Genomic DNA, 25,213 nt, shown 5'->3' on the forward strand with positions numbered 1-25,213 from the left:
TGGGTTGTCATTTCCTTTTCAAGCAGATATTCCCGATCCAGGGATCGAAGCCACGTCTTCTGGATTGGCAAGCAGATTCTTTACCGCTGAGCCACCTGGGAAGTCCAGGCGACAGATGGCCATAATCAAATGAGCACGTTAGAACCAGGTATACGCTGATACTGAAGTGCATGAATCAGTGCTTTAGAGCTCAACATGGAGTTTTCTCCTCTGTTTAGAAATTGTGGAACATCTTTCTACTCACAATGCATGTCATTCCCCTTAGTGGAACCCCAGGTCGACCCCCTCTACGGTGGCTCCTCCCACATGTGAACGCAACTGCATGGTGGCTTGTCTGTCTCTTACTGAAGACTGTCAACTATTTGTGAGCAAGGAGCATGCCGGGTTCACTTTGTGTCTCCAGAACCCAGCCCAGTGCACAAACATAATATGCTCAGTGAATCATTTATTGAAGGAATGAGTAGTTCTAATGCTTGTGGAATGTTCTTTACTGAATTGTAATTATGTTGTTCACATGATAGTTGGGTCTGAAAGGATATTAAATATAGTTCTGAGGGCACAGGGGTGCTGGATTTAGCCAGATGGTTTAGATATGTATGTGGAAACAATTTCACTAAAACTAAATTTCTAGGATTTTCACATATAGATTTTTAAAACATATTTTACTATGGAAAATGTCAAACATATTCAGAAAGTAGAGAGGATAGTATAATAAATCCCTGCATACCTATCACCTATCACCAATACCTATCACCAATGATTATCTCATTTATCTATATTTATCTTCTCCCTCCCACCATCAGATTATTTTGCAGCAAATCTGATTTATCATCACTTCATCTGTAAAGATTTCAGTTACACATAGATTTTAAAATTTATCCCACTATTCAAATTTATTTTTATTTATGTATGTGTATGTGTTCAGTTGTGTTCAATGCTTTGTGACCCTATGGACTGTAGTCTTCCAGGCTTTTGTCCATAGAATTTTTCAGGCAAGAATACTGGAGTGAACTGCTATTTCCTTCTCCAGAGGATCTTCCTGACCCAGGGATTGAACCTGGGTCTCTTGTGCCTCCTGCATTGGCAGGTGGATTCTTTACCACTAGCGCCACCTTTACTTAGTACATCTTTATAGATATGTTTTAAATCTGCAACTCTATTTCTGATTACAGTTTTCCTTCAGTAAATCTTTTATTAGGGTTTCTGTTTGTCCTTTTCCATTGACGTGTACAACCCACTCCTAGCGTTTAAGAGGAAATTGAACACCATGAGAAAGCTCGGCAGGTTCCTGGAAAGTATTATGAACCTGGAATTCCAGGAAGGCTCAGTGCTCCTTCAGACTCAGACATCTGTGCAAGCAAATAAAGGGAACTGAATCTGACTAAGGGAGAAACAGAGGATTCCGACTGTATTCCTTCCTACAGGGTAAAGGCCTTATGAGCCCATGGCCGTGCTAATGTGGTCATTTTGGTTGTGAGAATCCAGCATCTTGGATCATGACGATAGGTATCTTAGAGGAGGGGTTCTTTCTCCTGCATGTGACTCAGAATCACATGGGGAGTCTTTGAAGATACAGATTCTGGGGATTTAAAGAAGCCAGATCTCACAGGAGATTCAGATGTGCAGTGAGAGAGAAGCAACTCTGCCCTGCAAGAGACAAGTACCGAGACTGAGGGCTTTAAACGTGTGTGTACCCCAGCACCCTGATTTTGGTTTCTAATATTCTCTATTAAAAAGGAAACAGGGCCCCCTGAAGAAATGGCTGCTTCTACGATTAGGGCAGGAATTACATAAGATGAGCTGGGAGCACTGCTAGAAAGTAAGGAACTGCTCAACACCAAAACCCGCATAATCGCTATGATATGCCGAGGGGACACAGGAGCCAACTGAGAGTTAAATGGTTAAAACTGGAACGGTTTGAGTAACACAAGTAAGTTATTTTTTGGATAACCCAGAGTGCAAAATAAATACTTTTTATTTATTTTATTTATTTTGAGCTCCCTGGTGGCTCAGATGGTAAAGAATCTGCCTGCAATGCAGGAGACCCAGGTTTGATCCCCTGGAGAAGGAAATGGCAACTTACTCTAGTATTCTTGCCTGGAGAATTCCATGGACAGAGAAGCCTGGTGGGCTACAGTCCATGGGGTCACAAAGAGTCGGACACAACTGAGGGACTCACACACACACATAAAATAAGTATGTATGAGTCCATACTGATATGAATAAATAATTGAAAAAATAAATGGGAAAGAAGAAACAAATCTCTTTAGGCAGAAGAATTCCAAATGACTTTGTACATATTCCACTCATATAAGTCCCCACTGCTTAAGTATGGGTTGAACATACTGCCTTCCAGAAGGAAAGGATAAAAAGGAGATGGGAGTGGGGGCCGGGGGACGAGTAACTTTGAAGTGGAGACACGAACACTATAGTGATCCGTCATGTTCATAGTATGTACCCATGATATGATATCATGATGCAAATCATGATGAAAATGACACTACCCCTTTGTTCTTCCTCCCAAACCCATAGAACCTGGTATAATCATAAGACAACAAGTATGTCCCAATAGAAGGACTGTACAAAATTCCTGACCAGTACCCTGCAAACCTGTCAAGGCCATGAAAACAAAGTCTGAAAGACTGGCACCACCACGAAGCAGAGGATGATGAAGCAATTAAATGTAATGTGATATTCTGGAACAGAAAAGATGACTAGGTAGAAACAAAGGAAATCAGAGAAAAAAAAAAAACTATGGATTTTAGCTAATAATTGTATATCAATATTGGTTCATGAATTGTAACAAATGTACTAATGTAGGATGTTAATAGTGAAAACTGGGTATGGAATATAAGGGAATTTTCTGTACTATCTTTGTGATTTTTCTGTAAATCTAAAGTTGTTCTAATAAAGTTTATTAAAACTTTTCACCTTTGACCTTTGAGCCAAATATTCTGCTGAATGAACTGTTTTAACAGGTTTTGTTTTTTGGGAGAGGGCTTCCCTGGTGGCTCCCCAGTAAAGAATCCACCTGCTAACACAGGAGATGTGGGTTTGATCCCTTGGTCAGGAAAATACCCTAGAGATGGAAATGGCAACCTGCTCTGGTGTTTGCCTGGGAAATCCCATGGACACAGGAACCTGGCAGGCTATAGTACACAAGGTCCCAAGAGTTGGACACAACTTAGCAGCTAAATGACAACATTTTCAAGGTTCAGATTTATAGGAAAACTGAGTAGGTAGTACAGAGTTCCCATATTATGACTGATCTCCAGTCTTCCCGATTATCAACATCTTGCATTAGTGTAGTAGTTTGTTACAATTAATGAACCAATATTGGTATATTATTAACTGAAGTCCACAGTTTAAAATAAAGAGTTATCCTGTGTTGTACGGTTCTATGAATTTTGACAAATGTATAAAGTCATGTATGCACTATTACAAAATCATATAGAATAATCTCATTGCCCCCAAATTTCCTGTGCTTCACCTATTCATTCCTCTCTACCCCCTCTCAAGACCCTGGTAATCACTGATTTTCTTATTGTCTGTATCATGTCATCGTCATGAAGTCACTCAGTCGTGTCTGACTCTTTGTGACCCCATGGACTGTAGCCCACCAGGCTCCTCCATCCATGGAATTTTCTAGGCAAGAGTACTGGAGTGGGTTGCCATTTCCTTCTCCACTTGTCTGTATAGTTTTGCCTTTTTCAGAATGTCACATACTTGGAGTCATACAGTAAGTAACTTTTTCAGATTGGCTTCTTTCACTCAATAATATGCATTTAAGTTTCCTCCATGTCCTTTTGAGGCATAATAGCTCATTTCTTTTATCCCTGAATAATACTGCACTATATGGATAAACCAGAGTTTCTTTATCCATCCACTTAGTAAAGAACAACTTGGTTGTTTCCAATTTGGGGCAATTAGGAATAAAGCTGCTATAAATACCCATGTGTAGATTTTTAAGTGAACGTGTTATAAACTCATGTTATTTAAAGGTATATTGTTAATTTTAAAATATTTGGGTATTTTGCAGGTATCTTTCTAATACTGATTATAGTTTAATTTCATTATGGTCTGAGACCATACTTTGTATAAATTCTATTCTTTAAAATTTGTCCAGATAGGTTTAATGGCCCAGAATGTGATCTCTCTCTTAGTAAATATTCCACGTGAGCTTGAGAAGAATGTATATTCTGTTTTTGGATGGACCACATGAATTGACATGGATGTCCATTAGAGTCACTTGGTTGATAGTGCTTTTCAATTACTATACATTCACTGATTTTCTGCCTAAGGGATCTGTCAGTTACTGACAAAGGGGTGCTAAAGTCTCTAGCTATAATAATTATTACTTGCTCAGTTGTGTCTGACTCTTTGTTTCCCTATGGACTGCAGCTCACCAGGCTCCTCTGTCCATGGGATTTCCCAGGCAAGAATACTGGAGTGGGTTGCCATTCTCTTCTCCAGGGGATCTTCCCGACCCAGGGTCTCCAGCATTGCAGACACCAGGGAAGCCCAACTATAATAATGGATATACTTAAATATAATTGTGGATTTATCTGTTTCTCCATGCAGTTGGTTTTTGCCTCATGCATTTTTGACTCTCTGTTCATACACACTAAATATTGTTTTTTATTTTTCAAAGAACTGATCCAGTTATCATTATATAATGCCCCTCTTTATCATGGTGTAAAGAATTGGTATTATTTCTTCAAATATTCAACAAAATTCACCAGTGAAGCCATCTGACTTCTTCATGGGAAGAAGAAGAAAAAATTACTATTTCAATTTCTTGTTGAAGGCCTATTCATATTTTTATTTCTTCTTGAGTCAGTTTTGTACTTTGTCTTTCTAGAAATTTATCCATTTAATCTAAGTTGTCTAACTTGTTGGGATGAAGTTGTTTATACTGCCTTTTAAAAATTCTTTTAATTGCTATACCCTTTTTCTTTCCTGATTCTGGCAATCTGTATCTTCTCTCTTAATTTTTTGGTGGCCTACCTAAAAGGTATCAAGTTTGTTAATCTTTTCAAAGAACCAATTTGTGGTTTCATTGACTTATTGTTTTTCATTTCATTGATATCGTCTCTAATCTTAACCCTTTCTTTCCTCCTGCTTGCTTTGGATTTACTTTGCTTTTCATAAGTTTCTTAAAGTGGGATTTTAGTTTATTAATTTGAGACCTTCTTTCCTCTTTTCTGATATAGGTGTTTATAGCTATAAATTTCTCTCAAAAAACTTCTTAAGCTGCATTCCATTTTGATATTTTGTTTTTCATTTTCATTCATTTAAAAATATTTTAAGGATGTCCCTGGCAGTGTTTAAGACTTCACCTTCCAATGCAGGGGTTGCAGGTTCAATCCCTGGTTGGGGAGATAAGATTCTACATGCTTCACAGCCAAAAACACCAAAACACAGAACAGAAGCAATACTGTAACATATTCAATAAAGACTTACAAAAATTATTTTAAAAATTGATACATTAAAATGGTGAACTTAATGCTCTTTAAATTCTTTTTAAAATTTCTCTTGTGGTGGATTTCTTCTTTGACACATGGGTTTTTAGAGCACATTATTTAATTTCCAAATACTTTGGGGTTTTTCAAAATGTTTTTCTACTGGAGATCTTAATTCCATGTCTCAGAGAACACATCTGGTATGGTTTCAATCTTTCAAATTTATTGAGACTTCTTTTATGGCCCAAAATATATGGCATATTCAGTTGGAGGTATTTTTTTAATTTTTACTTTTTTACTAAACATTTTTTATTGCAGTATAATTCACATAAAACTTGCTCTTTTAAAGTGTAAAATTCACTGCTTTTTAGTATATTCACAAGAATGTGTAACCGTCACAACTATCCAATTCTAGAACATTTGTATCACCCTCCCAATAAATCTATGCTCATTAGTAGTTATTCTCTTTCCCCCTTCCCCAAGCTCTAGGCACCTACAAATCTACTTTCTGTCTCTATAGATTTGTCTTTTGGGTACATTTCAAATAAATAGAACATATGTGGCCTTTTGTGTCTGGCTTCTTGCACTTAGCATAATGGCTTCAAGGTTCATCCACTCTGCAGCATATACTTCATTCCTTTTTAGATGGGATAATATTTCACTATATGAATATATCACATTTTCTTTATCTAGTCATTAGCTGATAGGCATTTATATTGTTTCTAATTTTTGATTACTATGAATACTGTTGCTATGAACATTTGTATACAAGTTTTTGTGTGGTATACATTTTTAAGAAGTATATAATCTTTAGGCTATGAGCTAAATAACAGTACTCAGGAAACTGGAGGCAGGAGTGTGTGTGTATAGGGAATCTTATGTTTATGTGTCTGTCTTTCTGTGTGCGGGACCTAGACGTTTACAAATAGTCTTTGGGTTTAAGAAGAGGCCAGAAGGGCTGAGTGGACTTTTAATATCTTAGCTTTACCACACATGCTTCAACTCTCCCTGGCTAAGTGCCTCACCTTCTATTCTGAACCACAGAGTAAGTGAGCCCAGCAGGGTGGGAAATGAGCCATGAATTCATGCCCAGAGAAGCCAATGCCCTTAATGCACAAACAATGTATATTCCTATTACGCTGTTAGAACGAAAGGAAAAGTGATATGTATCATTTTATGACTCAGGAAACAGGCAACAGGAAAAACCCTGCTCTTAAGTCAGGGGAAAAAAATCACCCATCAATCAATGGAAGTGATGATACCCAAATATTACTTTGGTTAGAAAAATAATCCCACATGGACTCCCACTTTTCTCTCCTTTGGATCCTAAAACTTTCATCACTAGACTGTAGTGCATCTATAGAGAAGAGCATGTGGTGAGCTAGACAGCTGTTCACCAGTGTCCTCTGGTTTTCTTCCTAGTCATCCATCCAGTTTGGGTCTTCCTCTTGAGACTATGATTTCCATAGCCTATCACTTGATCCTGGGATGGTTGTGAGAATTCTTCCACCCCCATCTTTATTCTAAAAAATGAAGCTGAATACTCTTTGTTACCAAATAAGATAGATCTAGACTATGGTTTTTTTGCAAATTTGTTATATCATTCTGGATAAAGGAAGCAAAGTGAGTTGGAAATAAATGTAGGAAACCAAAGGGTAAAAAATATTCTCCAGGACAACGGGAAATCTGATGCAGAGGCAGAGACAGAGACACAGTGCTTGACAAAAAGTTGGCCCGATCTGGCCCAATAACACCGCATGTGACATATTCAGGCATACTGTTGTAAGACAAGAGATTCTGTACCTGCTTGTTGAAATATCCTCAAAAGGGTAGAGGATCTCTCCATTGTTACAGATTTCACAGATGAACCCCTTCTGGCTACAAAGACTGCAGCTGTACACATGCGAGGTGGCAAATTTAATGACCTTGCCCAAGAATGGAGCCAGCTTTCCCTCTATTACCTGCAGAAAGAGAAACAGAACAGGGAAGAAAGCAAATTTGTTGAGAACAAAAAGTCTTGTAGATGCAGGACTGGAATTCCTTTCCTTTACACAACAGGAAAACCTCTAATTATAATTTCTCAGCAACTCTGAGAAAGAAAAGACATAGTATTTTCACTCCGAAAGAACTCTCTGGTTTATACCGCTGGGGGTTGAAAAATGAAGATGTTGAAACTTTTTTTGTATTGCTCTTTTTCTGTAGTGTGTTGTAGCGGATAGAGGACCAACGAATGGGGAAGCCTACTTTCATAGACAGTTATGGTGTATTATACGAGGAGTGTGGCGGATTTCCCAAAACAGATTGAAAACAAACAGGGTAACTACTGATGTAGAATTTTATGTTATGTTATATATCCAATAATATCTGTTTCCTAATGAGTCAATAGAATAGTTTTTTCACCAGCTCACCTAAGAACGTGTAACAAATGTGGAAAAATAGGTTTCTCTTGCTGCTGCTAAGTATCATAATAACAGAAGTTGCAATTTGGCAGTCTGACGACTATATTTAGCCTGAAGATGTTTTTTAAAAATCTCTTAGTGTTTAAAAAAAATGAGCCAATTTAATAATTGGGGAGGGGGTTACATAATTTAAAAATTCAGATTTTTGGCTTCTTTCGAAAAATCATTAGATCTGGCAAAACTAGGCCTGGATTCCAACATGATGATGATCCCAGCTGTGAGTAGAGGCTGCTGGCTCCTGCTGAGACATGCGCTCTTCAACTGACACTTGTCTCCACGAGGCCCCAGTGTCTTGTCTTGAGTCTGGCTGCCTCCCTCAGTTCCCTCCCCTCAAACATTCATGAGTTTGGAGCCGATGGTTCATCAGAGTCCCCCCTCACTTAACTAATAATGCACAGGCTTCAAAGACTTTAGCAGTTCCTATACTAACAAGATAATATCTGCCTTTATTTCTCTCTTACTGAGGCACATGCATATACATGCTGATTTTGATAAAAGAAAAAATGAAGATTGAATTTAATTTGGAAATAGCTGGAAATAGATGGATACTTTCAAATGAATCATAATTAAAATGAGAATCTACATAAAAATAACATCTGAGAGCAGTAAATCATACTTAAAGAGATATTACCAGGTTAAGGTAAACAAATAGTAGTGGCTGATAATACTAGAGTAAAAGACTATAAGGAATATAAAAATGTATTCTGCAATTTCTTTACACACTAACAATGAAATATCAGAAAGAGAATGTAAAAAACCATCCCTTTTAAAACCACATCAAAACAGTAAAATAAAATACTTATGAATAAACCCCACATAAGTGAAAGACTTATATACTGAGAACTACAAAATATTAATAAAGGAAATTGAAGATGATTAAAAGAAATAAAAAGATATCCCATGCTCTTGGATTGGAAGAATTAATATTGTTAAAATGGCTATACTACCCAAAGAAATCTATGGATTTAATGTGATCCTTATCAAATTAACTGTGAAATTTTTCACAGAACCAGAACTGATAATCCTGAAATCTATGGGCCCTTCCCTGGTGGCTCAGACAGTAAAGAATCCGCCTGCAATGTGGGAGACCTGGGTTCAATCCCTAGGTTGGAAAGATCCCCTGGAAAAGGGAATTGCTATCTATTCCAGCATTCTTATATTCTGAGAACAACAAAACATTAATAAAGGAAACTGAAGAAGACTCAAAGAAATAGAAAGATATCTCATGCTCTTGGACTGGAAGAATTAATATTGTGAAAATGACAATACTACCCAAAGCAATCTACAGATTTAATATGATCCCTATCAAATTACCCATGACATTTTTCAAAGAATCAGAACAGATAATACAAAAATTATCTATACAGAATGATAAAAAGCGCAGATTTCCCAAAGCAATCCTGAGGAAAAAGAACAAAGCAGGAAGCATTAACTTTACCAGACTTTAGACAATACTACAAAGCTACAATAATCAAAACAGTGTGGGACTGGCACAAAAAGAGACGTATGGATCAATGGAACAGATTAGAGAGCCCAGAAGTAAACCCACACACCTATGGTCAATAAATCTTGACAAAGAAGGCAAGAATATGAAATGGGGAAAAGACAGCCCCTTTAGCAAGTAGTGCTGGGAAAGTTGAACAGCTGCATGCAAATTAAACTTGAACACACCCTCACACCATATACAAAAATAAACTCAAAATGGATTAGATACTTAAATATGACATGATACTCCTAGAAGAGAATATAGACAAAACATTCTCCGACATAAACTGTACCCATGTTTTCTTAGGTTAGTCTCCCAAGGTAACAGATATAAAAGCAAAAATAAACAAATGGGACCCAATCAAACATACGCTTTTGCACAGCAAACAAAACCATAAATAAAAAAAAAGATAACCTATAAACTGGGAGAACACATTTGCAAATGATGTTACCAACAAGAGCTTCAGTTCAGTTCCGTCGCTCATACGTGTCCAACTCTTCACGACCCCATGGATCACAGTACATCAGGCCTCCCTGTCCATCACCAACTCCGGAGGTTACTCAAACTCATGTCTATTGAGTCAGTGATGCCATCCAACCATTTCTTCCTCTGTCGTCTCCTTCTCCTCCTGCCCTCAATCTTTCACAGCATCAGGGTGTTTTCAAATGAGTCAGTTCTTTGCATTAGGTGGCCAAACTATTGGAGTTTCAGCTTCAGCATCAGTCCTTCCAATGAATACCCAGGGCTGATCTCCTTTAGGATGGACTGGTTGGATCTCCTTGCAGTCCAAGGGACTCTCAAGAGTCTTCTCCAACACCACAGTTCAAAAGCATCAATTCTTCAGTGCTCAGCTTTCTTCACAGTCCAACTCTCACATCCATACATAACCACAGGTAAAACCATAGCCTTGACTAGACGGACCTTTGTTGGCAAAGTAATGTCTCTGCTTTTTAATATGCTGTCTAGGTTGGTCATAACTTTCCTTCCAAGGAGTAAGCGTCTTTTAATTTCATGGCTGCAATCACCATCTGCAGTGATTTTGGAGCCCAAAAAGATAAAATCTGACACAGTTTCCACTGCTTTCCCGTCTATTTGCCATGAAGTGATGGGACCGGATGCCATGATCTTCGTCTTCTGAATGGTGAGCTTTAAGCCAACTTTTTCACTCTCCTCTTTCACTTTCAACAAGAGGCCCTTTAGTTCTTCTTCACTTTCTGCCATAAGGGTAGTGTCATCTGCATATCTGAGATAATTGATATTTCTCCCGGCAATCTTGATTCCAGCTTGTGCTTCATCCAGCCCAGCGTTTCTCATGATGTACTCTGCATATAAGTTAAATAAGCAGGGTGACAATATACAACCTTGATGCACTCCTTTTCCTATTTGGAACCAGTCTGTTGTTCCATGTCCAGTTCCAACTGTTGTTTCTTGACCTGTACACAGGTTTCTCAAGAGGCAGGTCAGGTGGTCTGGTATTCCCATCTCTTGAAGAATTTTCCACAGTTTATTGTGATCCACACAGTCAAAGGCTTTGGCATAGTCAATAAAGCAGAAATGGATGTTTTTCTGGAACTCTCTTGCTTTTTCCATGATCTAGCGGATGTTGGCAATTTGATCTCTGGTTCCTCTGCCTCTTCTAAAACCAGCTTGAACATCTGGAAGTTCACGGTTCACGTATTGCTGAATCCTGGCTTGGAGAATTTTGAGCATTACTTTACTAGTGTGTGAGATGAGTGCAATTGTGCAGTAGTTTGAGCATTCTTTGGCATTGCCTTTCTTTCGGATTGGAATGAAAGCCAACTTTTTCCAGTCCTGTGGCCACTGCTGAGTTTTCCAAATTTGCTGGCACATTGAGTGCAGCACTTTCACAACATCATCCTTTAGGATTTGAAATAGCTCAACTGGAATTCCATCACCTCCACTAGCTTTGTTTGTAGTGATGCTTCCTAAGGCCCACTTGGCTTCACATTCCAGGATGTCCTGCTCTAGGTGAGTGATCACACCATCGTGATTATCTGAGTTGTGAAGATCTTTTTTGTACAGTTCTTCTGTGTATTCTTGCCACCTCTTCTTAATATCTTCTGCTTTTGTTAGGTCCATACCATTTCTGTCCTTTATCGAGCCCATCTTTGCATGAAATGTTCCCTTGATATCTCTAATTTTCTTGAAGAGATCTCTAGTCTTTCCCATTCTGTTGCTTTCCTCTATTTCTTTGCATTGATCACTGAGGAAGGCTTTCTTATCTCTCCTTGCTATTCTTTGGAACTCGGCATTCAATGGGTATATCTTTCCTTTTCTCATTTGTGTTTAACTTCTCTTCTTTTCACAGCTATTTGTAAGGCCTCCTCAGACAGCCATTTTGCTTTTTTGCATTTCTTTTTCTTGGGGATGGTTTTGATCACTGTCTCCTGTACAATGTCACGAACCTCTGTCCATAGTTCATCACGCACTCTGTCTATCAGATCTAGTCCCTTAAATCTATATCTCACTTCCACTGTATAATGATGAAGGATTTGATATAGGTCATACCTGAATGGTCTAGGGTCTAGTGGTTTTCCCCAATTTCTTCAATTTAAGTCTGAATTTGGCAATAAGGAGTTCATGATCTGAGTCACAGTCTGCTCCCGGTCTTGTTTTTGCTGACTGTGTAGAGCTTCTCCATCTTTGACTGCAAAGAATATAATCAATCTGATTTTGGTGTTGGCCATCTGGTGATGTCCATGTGTAGAGACTTCTCTTGTGTTGTTGGAAGAGGGTGTTTGCTATGACCATTGTGTTATCTTGGCAAAACTCTATTAGCCTTTGCCGTGCTTCATTCTGTACTCCAAGGCCAAATTTGCCTGTTACTCCAGGTGTTTCTTGTACCATTACCACAATCAATGTTGGAACATTTCCTCCACTCTCCTCCAAATCCCCACACCCATTAGCAGTCACTAATCTTTTCTCCCTAATCCATCCCACAAGCAATCTCCACTTTCTGTCTTCATAATTTTACCTACTCTGGCTATTTCATGTAAATAGAATAATATAATATGCGGTGTTCTATGACTGGCTTCTTTCACTTAGCATAATGTTTCAGGGTTGATGTTGAATTTTTTAATTAATTAATTATTTATTTTTGGCTGCACTGAATCTTCATTGCTTTATGTGGTTTTCTTTAGTTTCAGTGAGTGAGGGCTCCTCTTCATTGCAGTATGTGGGCTTCTCACTGCGGTACCTTCTCTTGTTGTGGAGCATGGGCTCCAGGCATGCAAGCTTCAGCAGCATGCAGGCTCAGTTCTTGCAGCTCAGAGGCCCTAGAGTGCAAGCCCAGTAGTTGTGGTGCACTGGTTCAGTTGCTCCACTGCATGTGGAATCTTCCTGGACCAGAGGTCAAACTTATGTCCCCCGCATTGGCAGGCGGATTCTTATCCATTGTGCCACCAAGGAAGTCCTGATTTAATAATGAAATAAGATTCTGGTTTTATTTATGGATGATAGCCTTTTTCCTTGAATCTATCCAGCATTTATACTAATCACGTTTATACATTACTTTCATTGTGTGTTATCTCTTCCCTCAAACCTTTGGTTGAATTCTTATTTTACCATTCTTCATTCATTCATTTCAGAAAATTGCACTAAATTTGCTGAATTCAATGCATAGTTGGCATTGAATATACTTGGCTATTGATAGAAGCATGAACTAGACGGAACTGGAGCCTATATTTTGCCTGGTGTACAAGGGTCTCCATAGGCTAATTCCACACTGTCTATCCAAATTCATTTTCCATTCCTTGGTATTTATGTTCTGTTGTAAGGGAACTCTTCCCTGTGTAGAATATGTTTGTTCTTGCTTCTGTACCTTTGTCAATGTATTTCTTCTATCTGGAGTTTCACTTCTTCTCTTAACACTTAAATGTCACCCAGGATTCACGGCTCAGATCTATTCTGGCTTGATCTGGACAGTCATCTTTGGCTACTTCACCTGGCATGGATCTCTTGTGCTTCATATAACTTATTTTTATAACCACACAATTTAATATGGAAATTGATGTTCTCCTGTATGTTTTTGCTATCCTTTAACATGTGATTGTTTTGCTTTTCCAACTGTAGATTGAAAATGTAAAAGTAGAGGTACTACCTATAAAATGGTGATTTTGCCCATAAAAGTAAAATGGTGATTTTACTTAAAAAATGGCAATTTTATGTAAAGCAACCTAAAAGAATGTAAATTGCTTAAAGGCAGACTGAATCTCACACCAGTCTTAAATACCCTCTCTCTGCCAGGCATCTAGGTTCTTGCTGAATGATTGAGGATGCTTTCCAGTCTTTTTCCTTTGCTGCAACGGTCATATCTGTGCTATTTTTGTGTCACAACATTTTGAATCATTCCGCTGTGTGATTTGGGGAGGAGAATGAAGAACACGTGAACTTGGTGGCAACTCAGCTAATTAGAAACCCTTTTCGCCTCTTTACACTTAAGTAATTGATCTTCCTATTTGTCAGGTAAGGTTCAGGGCCATGTTTCAAAGTGCTGAAGTTGCTGGAAATTTTTTCTTCAGAAAAGCTAGGTAATACTCTGTAAGTTTATTTTAGAAGTGACAAACATTTGTTTAATATTATAGGGAAGAAAACTTTATACTGATTTCAAAGGGTAAAGGTAAAATTTAATCTTGTTTTGAATATAACAACTAGCAACACTCGGAAGCTATTCTGGCTTTTGGTCTAGAGGCTTCAGCACTAACAGAAGCAGGCTCCAGGTATCTGGAGCTCATATCTCACAGCTACATCTTTACTTGAGATACTTGCTTAAGAAGAAGTAAGATGTCCTACCATCTCCTTCTGCCCTCAAGAATCCTGCTTTTCATTCCCACTTTCCTAGCCAACCTGGTGAGGTGTTGAGGTTAGGACCATATTCCACAAACACGAGGAAGATGGAAGCCTCAAAGAAGACCAAAGCTCAAGGAGCCTTTCTTTTTCACTTTTTCCTGGTCACAGGTTAATATAACTTTACATCCTTCCATCACAAGTCACAAGGCCATTCAGCTTTAGCATTTAGAAGACTGGTGGTTTGTTAATCAGGCACTCATTTGGATATGTTGTAAGTGCTGGTGAAATAGACCTCTGAGATGAGGTTCAGTTACCCTAGGCTTAGTTATTTTCCACAAGTGCCTTTTAATGTGAACAAAATCATGACAAAATAATTAGCAGAAAACATAGGTAGCTCTTCATCCATCTCCTTAATCTCTCTCATCTTCTCCATATACCAAATTGTTCTATCTCCTTGAGAAAAAGGCACATGTCCAAAACACGGTGAAATAGTTTGCTTCTGTTTTCCATTAAATTTAATTTCTTGTACAAAAGAAAGTCCTGCTGCTAAGCTGCTAAGTCACTTCAGTCATGTCGGACTCTGCGACCCCATAGACGGCAGCCCACCAGGCTCCCCCGTCCCTGGGATTCTCCAGGCAAGAACACTGGAGTGGGTTGCCATTTCCTTCTTCAATGCATGAAAGTGAAAAGTGAAAGTGAAGTCGCTCAGTCGTGTCCAACTCTTAGCGATCCCATGGACTGCAGCCTTCCAGGCTCCTCCGTCCATGGAATTTTCCAGGCAAGAGTACTGGAGTGGGGTGCCATTGCCTTCTCCGAAAGGAAGTCCTAGTCTGATTTAATTTGGAGGTACTGCATATATGATTATTCCAGGGGTACCATAGGGATTTCGTGTTCAAAGAATACACACTTCCATTTGTAACTTAAAATTATGTCTTTTTTATTGCACTGTAGAATAAAGACAAATGCAATATCAAGCTGATACCTTCTTCAAGAGTTTTCTATTTTTGACTTTTGCAGTCTCTCTACAAATTATTTTCAGTCTATCAACTCAGGTACTTCTAGAACTCAAGGAATAGTCAAATGTTACTTTCCATGATCCCGCAAACTGACAAATACACCAAATATGCTTACCCTTCTTGTGTGACAGTAGCCCACGAAAGCTGCTGGTCGAACTTCCAGCTCAAGAATACACACATTTCCCCCCCTCTTCTATTCTGGTCAAGATGGTCAGCACTGGAATTTGAGGCCTATGGCTTTCTTGCAGACTAAGACAACAGACTTTATTTGATTTGCCTTCTTGCAGAGCAATCAAAAATTACAATTAAGTTAAAAAATAACCTAGTGCTGCCTTCTCCAAACCACAGGTTCAGAAACAGCTGCTCATTACTCATGTGTGGCACCAGGAAATTGCAGTGTCATGTTCAAGGTCTGCAGCCAATGGAGATCTGCGGGATTGGGAAAAGGGCACAAATGATTCTTCTATGTCTGTTACCTTCACTCCCTTGGCACCACCACAAGATTCAAAATCTACACTGGGAGAAAGAAGGAGCACTGGGGGACTTAGACAAGAAACAAGCAAGAAAAATCTCCTTCTCACTGAATGTATGCATCGACGAATTCCTTCCCCCGATTTGTCAAGTTACCTTCCATTTCAGTGCTGGTGTTCCTCCACCATTGTGTAGCATCTAGATTCTGGACAACTGTTGGGAAGATTTTGATGGGGAGGGCTGCTGCACTTGACAAACAGCCCCTCCTCTGAAAGTCTAACCAAAAGACCCCATTCGTGTTCAACAAAGCCACCTGCCACTCACTAGTAACAAGCGAGCTTGGTAAAATGGAAGAATCAAAATTGTCACACACTAAAATGATTTCAAATATAATTTCGTTTGCATTTGCTTGGCCAGAGGATTTTGAAAGACAGCACTCACTATTTTCTTTCTGAGTGACATTTCTTAGCGTTAACAGGTGGGGACAGTGATGGTTAGTGATCTAGGCCCGGTGAGTCCCTGAAGATTTAGGAAAAACAGTCTGTGGCGTCTGCTCAAGTTTGAAAAGCTAACACATGCAAGAATAATTCTGAATTCTCATTTGATTCTAAATTTTACTCCTTTTTTCTTAAAAAAATTGATATGTAATGTTATATTAGTTTCAGGTATACAGTGTAATGATTTGGTATTTGTATATATTGCAAAATATCACCACAGTAAGTCTAGTTAATTTTATTCCTCTTAATAATCAATCCTTAAAAACAGAAAATAAAAAGCATACTACCATATTATTTTTCTTAAAAATAGAAAATAAAAGGCATAGGGGATTTTCCTATTTCAAAAAGTTTGTTAAAATCCCATTTCTCCATAATTAGCCTTGAAGCTCCTTATCATGGCTCAATGCTGGGATGTTTACAGAAAAACAGGAAACTGTCTTCTCCAATTAGCTGCTCCACACCCTTCTTTATCCATTATGGGACTGTTCTAACAGGAGGAAGGTTCTGGCTAATCAAATACTTCACTCATGGTGGATTATGATGTCAACATTGAGCTCTTATCTGATTCTCTCCCAAGGGTGACAATCTCTACTTAGATTCTGGAAACTAAGTTATAATTTGGGTTGTCTGGGTTGACATAATTGGGTCGATTCGTAAGTGGCCATCATGATTCCTATCAAATTATACTTTGCATCCTGGTAGAAACTATCTCAGGGACTAAAAGAATTTCAACTTTCTCCAATGGCTGAATGGTAAAGCTGAACCCAAGAACATAAATTTCTTAATTCACAAAAATATGTAGGATGGGGTCTACTTCAGTTTTTCCACATTATGGAAAGTGCCTTAATGGCTATAGGCTCGTGAAGCCATAACCTCATGGAACTTCAGTAGAAGCATTTGCAAAGAGTAAGTACAATTATATGGCCCACATATTCTGAGCCCCAAAGCAGGCCATATGGTCTCATATAAATGCATGCATACTATTTACAGGGAAAGTAGATTGAGATATTTTAAGTTGAGACAGTTCAGGAAATTCTTATGGTACGTTCAGCAGAATCTTATTTCTCTATTGAGTTAATTAGCTATGTGTCTAATATAAATCTGATTTAGGTCACAACTATTCATTTTGGCCCAGTTATGTCATTATTACTCACTGAACAGTATACAAGGAAAGGCTCTAAGTCAGCAGCCCCCCCAAGCTTTTTGGCACCAGGGACTATTTCATGGGAAAAAAATTTTCCACAGACCAGAGATGGAGGTGAGATGGCATCACTGACTCAATGGACATGAGTATGATCAAACTCTGGGAGATAGTGAAGGCCAGGAAAGCCTGGCATGCTGCCATTTATGGGGTTGCAAAGAGTAGGACACGACTGAGTGACTGACAACAGTGAGGTTGGGTAGGATGTGGTGGGAGGGGGATGGTTTTGGGATGATTCTCATAAGGAATGAGCAACCTAGAGCCTTCACATGTGTAGTTCACAATAGAGATCATGCTCCTATGAGAATCTAATGCTGCCACTGATGTGACAGGAGGCTGAGCAATGTGAGCAATGGGGAGCAGCTGTAAATAGAGATGAAGCTTAGCTTGCTGCTTGCTGCCACTCACCTCTTGCTCTGTGGCCCAGTTCCTAACAGGCCATGACCAATACTAGTCCGTGGCCCAGGGACTGGGGACCCTTGCTTTAAATGGTTTCTTTAACTTGGCTACAGGGGCCCAGAGAGGTGATGGGGAGCACCCTGGTAGCTCAGATGGTAAAGAATCTGCCTGCAATGCAGGAGATCAGAGTTCCATCCCCGGGTTAGCAAGATCCCCTGGAGAAGGGAATGGCAACCCATTCCAGTATTCTTGCCTGGAGAATCCCAAGGACAGAGGAGCCTGGCGGGCTATAGTCCACGGAGTTGCAAAGAGTCTGACACAACTGAGCGACTAACACACACACACATACAAGGGCAAAACTAAGGCCCAGGGAGGTGATGGGGAGCTAAGATCACCTAGCTGGGTTATGTCAGGCCTTGGCACCCCCACTCCCGTCTCCTTAAGTACTCTTCACTACTCTCAGAAGGGGCCCTAATGAGGGCATCTAGGGTCAGAGTGCAGCCTTGGGGTTTGGCTCAGCCTGAGAATCCTGAAGTCACTGGATACCCACGGAGGTATATAGAAATGGAGGATTTCTAAACCGTCTCAGCCCCTGCATGGAAATAGCTGGTCCAGGTTTACTCCCACAGTTTTGATCTGAACTGGATCTGTCTTTGGCTTATGTGAGGATTTATTTTCCAACATATTTATTCCTTGTACAAAAATTCTCTTAAGTAGTCACATCTTGTGTAAATTTCTAAACATGGAGTATCATTCTTATTATTGAATGACTGGGAAATTCATGAATTAAAGTAACATGAACTTCAATTTAAAAATTTAAAAAGATAAAGTAACATGAAATTCTATGATGGAAATGGACTTATTAACTTAAACCCTAGGCTATTTACCAAGAGAAGTAACTTTATTAAAGGAAGAAGCAACTACGGCTGGAAAAAACCAAAGCAAACTAAATCAACTCCCTGAAAGCACGTATGTAAGAGAATGTGAAGAAACAGTGCTTTTCAGAGGGACCTGTTGAGGACATCTTTTCAGAGGGACCTGTTGAGGACATCTTACCAACAACAAAAGACCCCATGTTTAAAGAAGTAGAGAAATAGAGGAGAAATTGAAGCAATGTTACCTGATCATGCATGGGAATGACCCACTAAGAGTTAGGAGAGACATAAAAGGTAGAAAGCAAAGAACGAAACAAGAAGTATGTAAAGGATGGAGTTAAAAAAAAAAAAAAAGGGAAAAGCAACTCAGATGCTCACAAAGAGAAAAAAAGGATTGAAATTGATTTGAGATCTGAAATGGGAGCTAAACATCTTGACTTCTCTTCTCAGTTCTATCCCCACTAAGCTGTCTGACCTTTTTAATAAGTCCCTTAATTTCTCCATGCCTCAGTTTCCTCACCTACAAAATAAAGTGATCATACTAAGTTATTCACAACTAGATGATCAATAAGGATTTCTCTCAGCTTGAAGATCCTATGATTTTGTGACTACCAGACAGGGAAAACATCAAAAGAAGCTTGTTGAATACCCCCAGGAATGTAGAAAGGAAACGTCTGGGGAGATAGATAAAAGGTGAGTTTAACCAGACTAATTAGAAGATACCCAAGGAAATTTTCAAAAGAAGTAAAATAATGTCACCAGCTTTTTATTCCTCTGCTTGCTGAGCGCCATTCAAAGAGAGAGTTAATGCTTTTCAGGAATCATGCCCTCCCAGGTGTGCAACCAGATATCAGTTTTCCTGATGAAGTCTGCAAATCCTTCCCTTTCATCAATGCATTTAATTAGTTAATGTTTAGATAGCACTTAGGGATGAAAAGTACAATGTAAGTGCCCAACATTATTATTACTTAACAGCTTTTATGAGACCATCAATGCCTAAGATTAAATGAGAAACAAAAATGAGTTCCTGACTACAAGGCTGTGATCCAATAAACTGCTGGGTCACTGATGTGAGGAAAAACAAACCCTGCACATACGTGGAAATAGGTGTTCTTTATTAGCTTGCATGCCATTGTCTTTAAAAATGTGGGCAGTTTTTTATTCTTTGCCTCAAGGTGTCAAGAAGTAGCAAACCACCAGTCAGTACTGATTATAACTTCACACATCTGTTTTTGAAGATTATCTGCTGTGTTTGTGGTGTTTATGCTGTATATCTGTGTACCCAGGATATGGATTCAAATACATATGGAAATTTAGTATACAGTGAAAGTGAGGAGAGATAAATTATTTAATAAATGATGGTGGGGCAATTGTTTAGTCATCAGAGAAAAAACAAAGCTGAATCTCTAATTCACTTCATAAAAAAATGTAATTCCACACAAATGGAAAATTTAAATATAATAATAAACCATAAAGGTATTTTTAAAATTATAAACATATTAGAGAAAAATGTTAGATAAACACTTATGTGAGTAAATATTTTATAATCTTAGAAACCATAGAAAAGTGATAAATCTGAATATGTAATATTAGAAAATTAGTTACAATATAAAATACCATTTACAAAGTCACATGACAAAAAATTGGGAAAAATATTTCCTACTTAGATAAAAAGAATGCCAATTTCCTTAATATAATTTAATTATAGGTTAATGAAATTAAAAGGCAATTAACAAAAACTACATATGGCCACTATAATATAAAAAAGATATTCAACCTTACTTATAATGAAAAAAATACAAATCAAAATCATAGTGTGAAGTTATTTTTTATTTGTCAGGATGGTTAGGATTAAAAATATTGTTAACACAGAAAGTTAATGTGGATATAAGAAAACAATCACTTCTTAAGACACTGAATGGAAGTAAAAATTGGTTTCTCCTTTTCAAAAAGCAAGATGCAATATATATCAAACTGCAAAGCATACATACCCTCTGACCTGGTAGTGTCATGTTAAAGAACTTACCCTACAGACCCATTCACACAACTGTACAAGAACACATATGAATGTGTTCACTGCAGTACTGATTCTAACAGAGAAAAACACCACAGGTTAAAAAACCAAGGTAACTCTATATTATGTATCTAATAAAAGAATATGCATACTGAATGGGCACATATCCCAAGTGTCCACAGTATACTCTTAGTTGGAAAAGGGAAAATGCAGAAAGGTAGTATAGTTTGATCCCATTTGCAAAGAAATAAAAATATTCACATGCGTATATAAGAATGTCTGGAAGAAGATAGACCGATTATTAAAAAAAAAAGCTACCTCTGCAGAGTGTGATGTGAAGAACAGAAAGGCAGATGTTAAAAATAGAATTCTACAATTATCAGAGAAATGAATACAATAATAATCCCATTTACAATTACATCAAAAAGAATAAAATACCAAGGAGGTGAAAGACCTATACAGTGAAAACTATAAGACCTTAATGAAAGGAGTTGAAGATACAAGCAAATGGACAGATAATTCATGCTCATTGATTGGAAAATCACTATTGTTAAAATGTCCATACTATCCCAAACAATATACAGATTCAGATCCTATCAAACCCTATCAAAATTCTAATGGCATCTTCTACAGAAACAGAACAAATAATCCAAATATTTGTATGGAACCACAAAAGACCCTGGATAGCCAAAATAATCTTGAGAAAGATGGAAGCTTCACGATCTAATTTCAAAGTAGAATACAGAGCTATATTAACCAAAACAGTGCAATACTGGTATAAAAACAGACACATTGATCAATGGAACAGAAATAAACCCATGGTATATATTCAATTAATTTATGACAAAGGAGCCAGGAATATACACTGGGGAAGGGGGAGCCTCCTCAGTAAATGGTGCTGGGGAAATGGAACAGAAAAATGCAAAAGAATGACACTGGAACACTATACAAAATTAACTCAAAATGTATTAAGAACTTGAATGAAAGATCTAAAATCATAAAACCCCTAGTAGAAAACATGGACAGTAAGCTCCTTGACATCAGTCTTAGAGATGATATTTTTTAATCAACACCAAAAAGCAAAGGCAGCAAAAGCAAAAAATAAACAAGGGAAACTATATCAAACTAAGAAGCAAAGAAAACCATCAAAAAAGGAAAAGACAAAATCAAATGGGAGAAAATAATTACATATCTGATAATGTTAATATCCAAAATATATAAAGAACACATACAATTCAATAGTAAAAAAAAAAACCTGATTTAAAAATGGGCAGAGGATCTGAATAGACATTTTCCCAAAGAAGACATACAGATACATAGTTACATGAAAAGGTGAACAACATCACTAATCATCAGAGAAATGTGAATCAAAATCACAATGAATCCTCTGGTCCCTTCAGTGGTCCCTCCCTCTCCCAGTTGAGCAGGCACTTGCTCCCAGCACCCGAAGGCACCCAAACCCCTCCTGGTGCCCAAATGGTCTCCTTTCCCCCAGCAGCCCCTCAGTCCTCCCGGTGCAGGTGAAAGGGAACCCTCATTGCACTGCAGGGGGGAATATGAAATGGTGTAGCTGCTTGGGAAAACAGTCCAGCATCTCCTGAAATAGTTTCAAACAAAGAGGTACCATATCCATTCCTTTGTATATACTTAATGGTAAGAGCGTTAAGAACACAGGTCCACAAAGACTTGTACACGAGTGTTTATAGCAGCATTATTCATAACAGACAAAAAGTAAAAACAACCTAACATCCATCAGCTGATGCATGGATAAAGAAAATGTAATATATATATATCCATTCAATGGAATATTATTCAGTCACAAAAAGGAGTGACTTAACTGATACATTCTACAACATGGGTGAACCTTGGAAATACTATAGTAAGTCCCCTTCAGCACCATCCTTCAGCTCCACCATTTCCCACCTCCTTTCCTTCCTTCAGTCAGTAACTCTTCTTGCCTATTCACTCGATGCCAGCCCCAATAGGTCACTTGTTGTACTTTACTACTGTACTTTTCAAGATACTATATTGTAAGATAAAAAATATTTTCTTAAAAAAAAAAACACAACACAATGAGATACCACCTCACACCTGTTAGAATGGCTATCATAAAAAAAGACAAGAGTTGGTATAAATGTGGAGAAAAGGGAATCTTTGTGCACTGTCGGTGAGAATGTAAACTGGTGCGGCCATTATAAAAAATGTTACAGTACGGAGGATCCTCAAAAATTAAAAAACAGAACTACCATATGATATAGTAATGCCAATTCTGAGTATTTATCCAAAGAAACCAAAACAAAAATACTCACTTGAAAAGACATATGTACTGCTGGGTTCACTGCAGCATTATTTACAATAGCCAAGATATTGAGGAGGGCATGGCAACCCACTCCAGCAGTCTTGCCTGGAGAATCCCATGGGCAGAGAAGCCTGGAGGGCTATAGTCCACAGGGTCTCAAAAAGCTGGACATGATTGAAATGACTTAGCACACAGCACAAGACGTGGAAGTGACCTAAGTGTCCATTGATGGATGAATGGATAGAGATGTGAGGCATGCATGTGTGTGTGTACATGTTTGTGTGTGTGTGTGTGTGTGTATATATATATATATATATATATGTAGAATATGTGTGTATATATATTCTGCCATAAAAAAGTGAAACCTTGCTATTTGTGACAACATGGATGAACCCTGAGGGCATTATGTTAAATGAAATAAGTCAGACAGAGAAAGGCAAATACAGTATGATCTCCTCATATCTGGAATCTAAAACAAAGCAAGCTAGCTTATAGTTACATAAAACAAAGTGGTGGTTTCCAGAGGCACTGGGTGGGGAGTAAGTGAAATAGGTGAAGGCAGTTAAAAGGCACAAACTACCTTTTATAAAATATACAAATCATGTAGATATAATTTACAGCATCATTACTACAGTTAATGACACTATATTGCATATTTGAAAGTTGCTGGGAAAGTAGATCTGAAAGTTCTCAGGACAAGAAAAGAAATCCTGTAACCTACTGTGGTGATGATCATTTTGCAATATATACAAATAGTGAATACTACATTGCACCCTGAAGCTATCATGTTATATGTCATTTAAACCTCCATTAAAAAAAAAACCTATCACAGAGACTCACACAAAGATGATAACTTCTTAAAACTAACAGAGTAATAGTAAGAGTGGAGAGGGAAGAAAAATTTTAAGAAAAAATTGAGCGGTAACATTGGAAGAGCACGTTTGGTGACTGTGTGAATGATGTTTGTGATAGAGTTAAACTCTGCTGATATTTGACTGCAAACAGCTTTTAAGCCTCGCACCTGCTTCTCGTGCCCCACACCTGGGTAAGCTGATAAGGAAGCCCAAACACCTACAGGAGATTCAAACCACCCACTCTCCTGCCTTCTGATGGCAGTCCTCACCTGGCCCACAATAAAAGCCCCAAGCCAGTCTGCTTTACCTGCTCTCTGCAGCCATTCTGGACCAGCCTGAGGGTGCTCTGCTCATCCCAGAGACCTCAAATTATATGTAAGTAATAAAACTTTTCATACCTTCAAAAAATATATATGTATATAATCCTGTATTTTTTAATGTTTACAGGAATACGTGTGGCTGCTTTTTATAGTAAATGCTTAAACCATTAAAAAAGAAAACAATGACAGTGCCACAAAGCAGGGCTTTAGAAATATGTATACATGTAATTTGCATATGCATATGTATAAGCATTACAAAAATGTAAAGAACCTTCATTTTTTTGGTTTTATATGACTCGTGTTTTCACTTATCCCCGTAACATGTTTATTTTCACAAAAGTTCTTGAAAACTGCCTATCAGTGAACCTGTCACGGCCAGATCAGACTCAATGCTTGTATCCAAGGAGACCTGTCCGTCTAATCAGAATGTTCTCTTGACTTATGGGTTTTTAGGTTTGGGAAGGTAACACTGCCCTGCTCAATTAGAATGATTTATAAGATATGCATAGTGTCAATAGCCGTATCTAATTCTAGGCAATTTAAGGTTGGTTTTCGTTTACATAATTATCACTGAATTCTAGACATTTAATCTTATCTTTTTAAATACCTAACTGGGAGTTAGTAAGTAAGCAGTTGGTTAGGATGAATATTGCATTTTCTACGAATGGAAATGCCCTTCTCCAGCAATGCGGGGCCTCCTGCTCTATCAGTTGACTCTCCCCCTCAACGCTCCATCCCTGGAGGCATATGGCTTGGTCTGGATCACCTGGTTGATCTCGCAATTCCTACTGTTTTAGATCATGTTTTTGCAATCAATGGGAGGAGAAACAGAATTGGTATCAGATTTTAAGAATCCATTCCCCATCTATTCAGAGGTCACAATCATTCCACATCTCCCAGGGTACCTGCAGGGGAAGGGTGTTGCCCGGTTTGAACACTCTTACCACCTCATTTGGTGTCAGTCCGAGAAGGGTCAATGTACTGACTAACCTGCTTTAGATGTGGCCTTAAGAAAGAAATGAGAATGGTGGTTTTACAACAGGAGGACATT

At 38.3% G+C, this 25,213-nt stretch overlaps 1 protein-coding gene and 1 long non-coding RNA gene across 2 annotated transcripts in view; one reads left to right on the top strand and one right to left on the bottom strand.

Annotated features, from left to right (window-relative positions):
- Window positions 1-140, top strand: part of LOC138076710 (uncharacterized) — a 40,995-nt gene extending 40,855 nt beyond the window's left edge. Inside the window, exon 3 of the long non-coding RNA XR_011144686.1 lies at window positions 27-140. This is a non-coding gene — a long non-coding RNA (uncharacterized lncRNA). The remainder of the gene's footprint in view (window positions 1-26) is intronic.
- The window catches only part of PLEKHM3 (pleckstrin homology domain containing M3), a 180,314-nt gene that overhangs the window by 25,572 nt on the left and 129,529 nt on the right, over window positions 1-25,213 (bottom strand). Inside the window, exon 6 of the mRNA XM_068968990.1 lies at window positions 7,266-7,423. Coding sequence (XP_068825091.1) covers window positions 7,266-7,423 — 158 coding nt within the window. The remainder of the gene's footprint in view (window positions 1-7,265; window positions 7,424-25,213) is intronic.

This window comes from Capricornis sumatraensis, chromosome 3 (assembly GCF_032405125.1).
Source record: "Capricornis sumatraensis isolate serow.1 chromosome 3, serow.2, whole genome shotgun sequence".
Taxonomy (NCBI): Eukaryota; Metazoa; Chordata; class Mammalia; order Artiodactyla; family Bovidae; genus Capricornis; species Capricornis sumatraensis.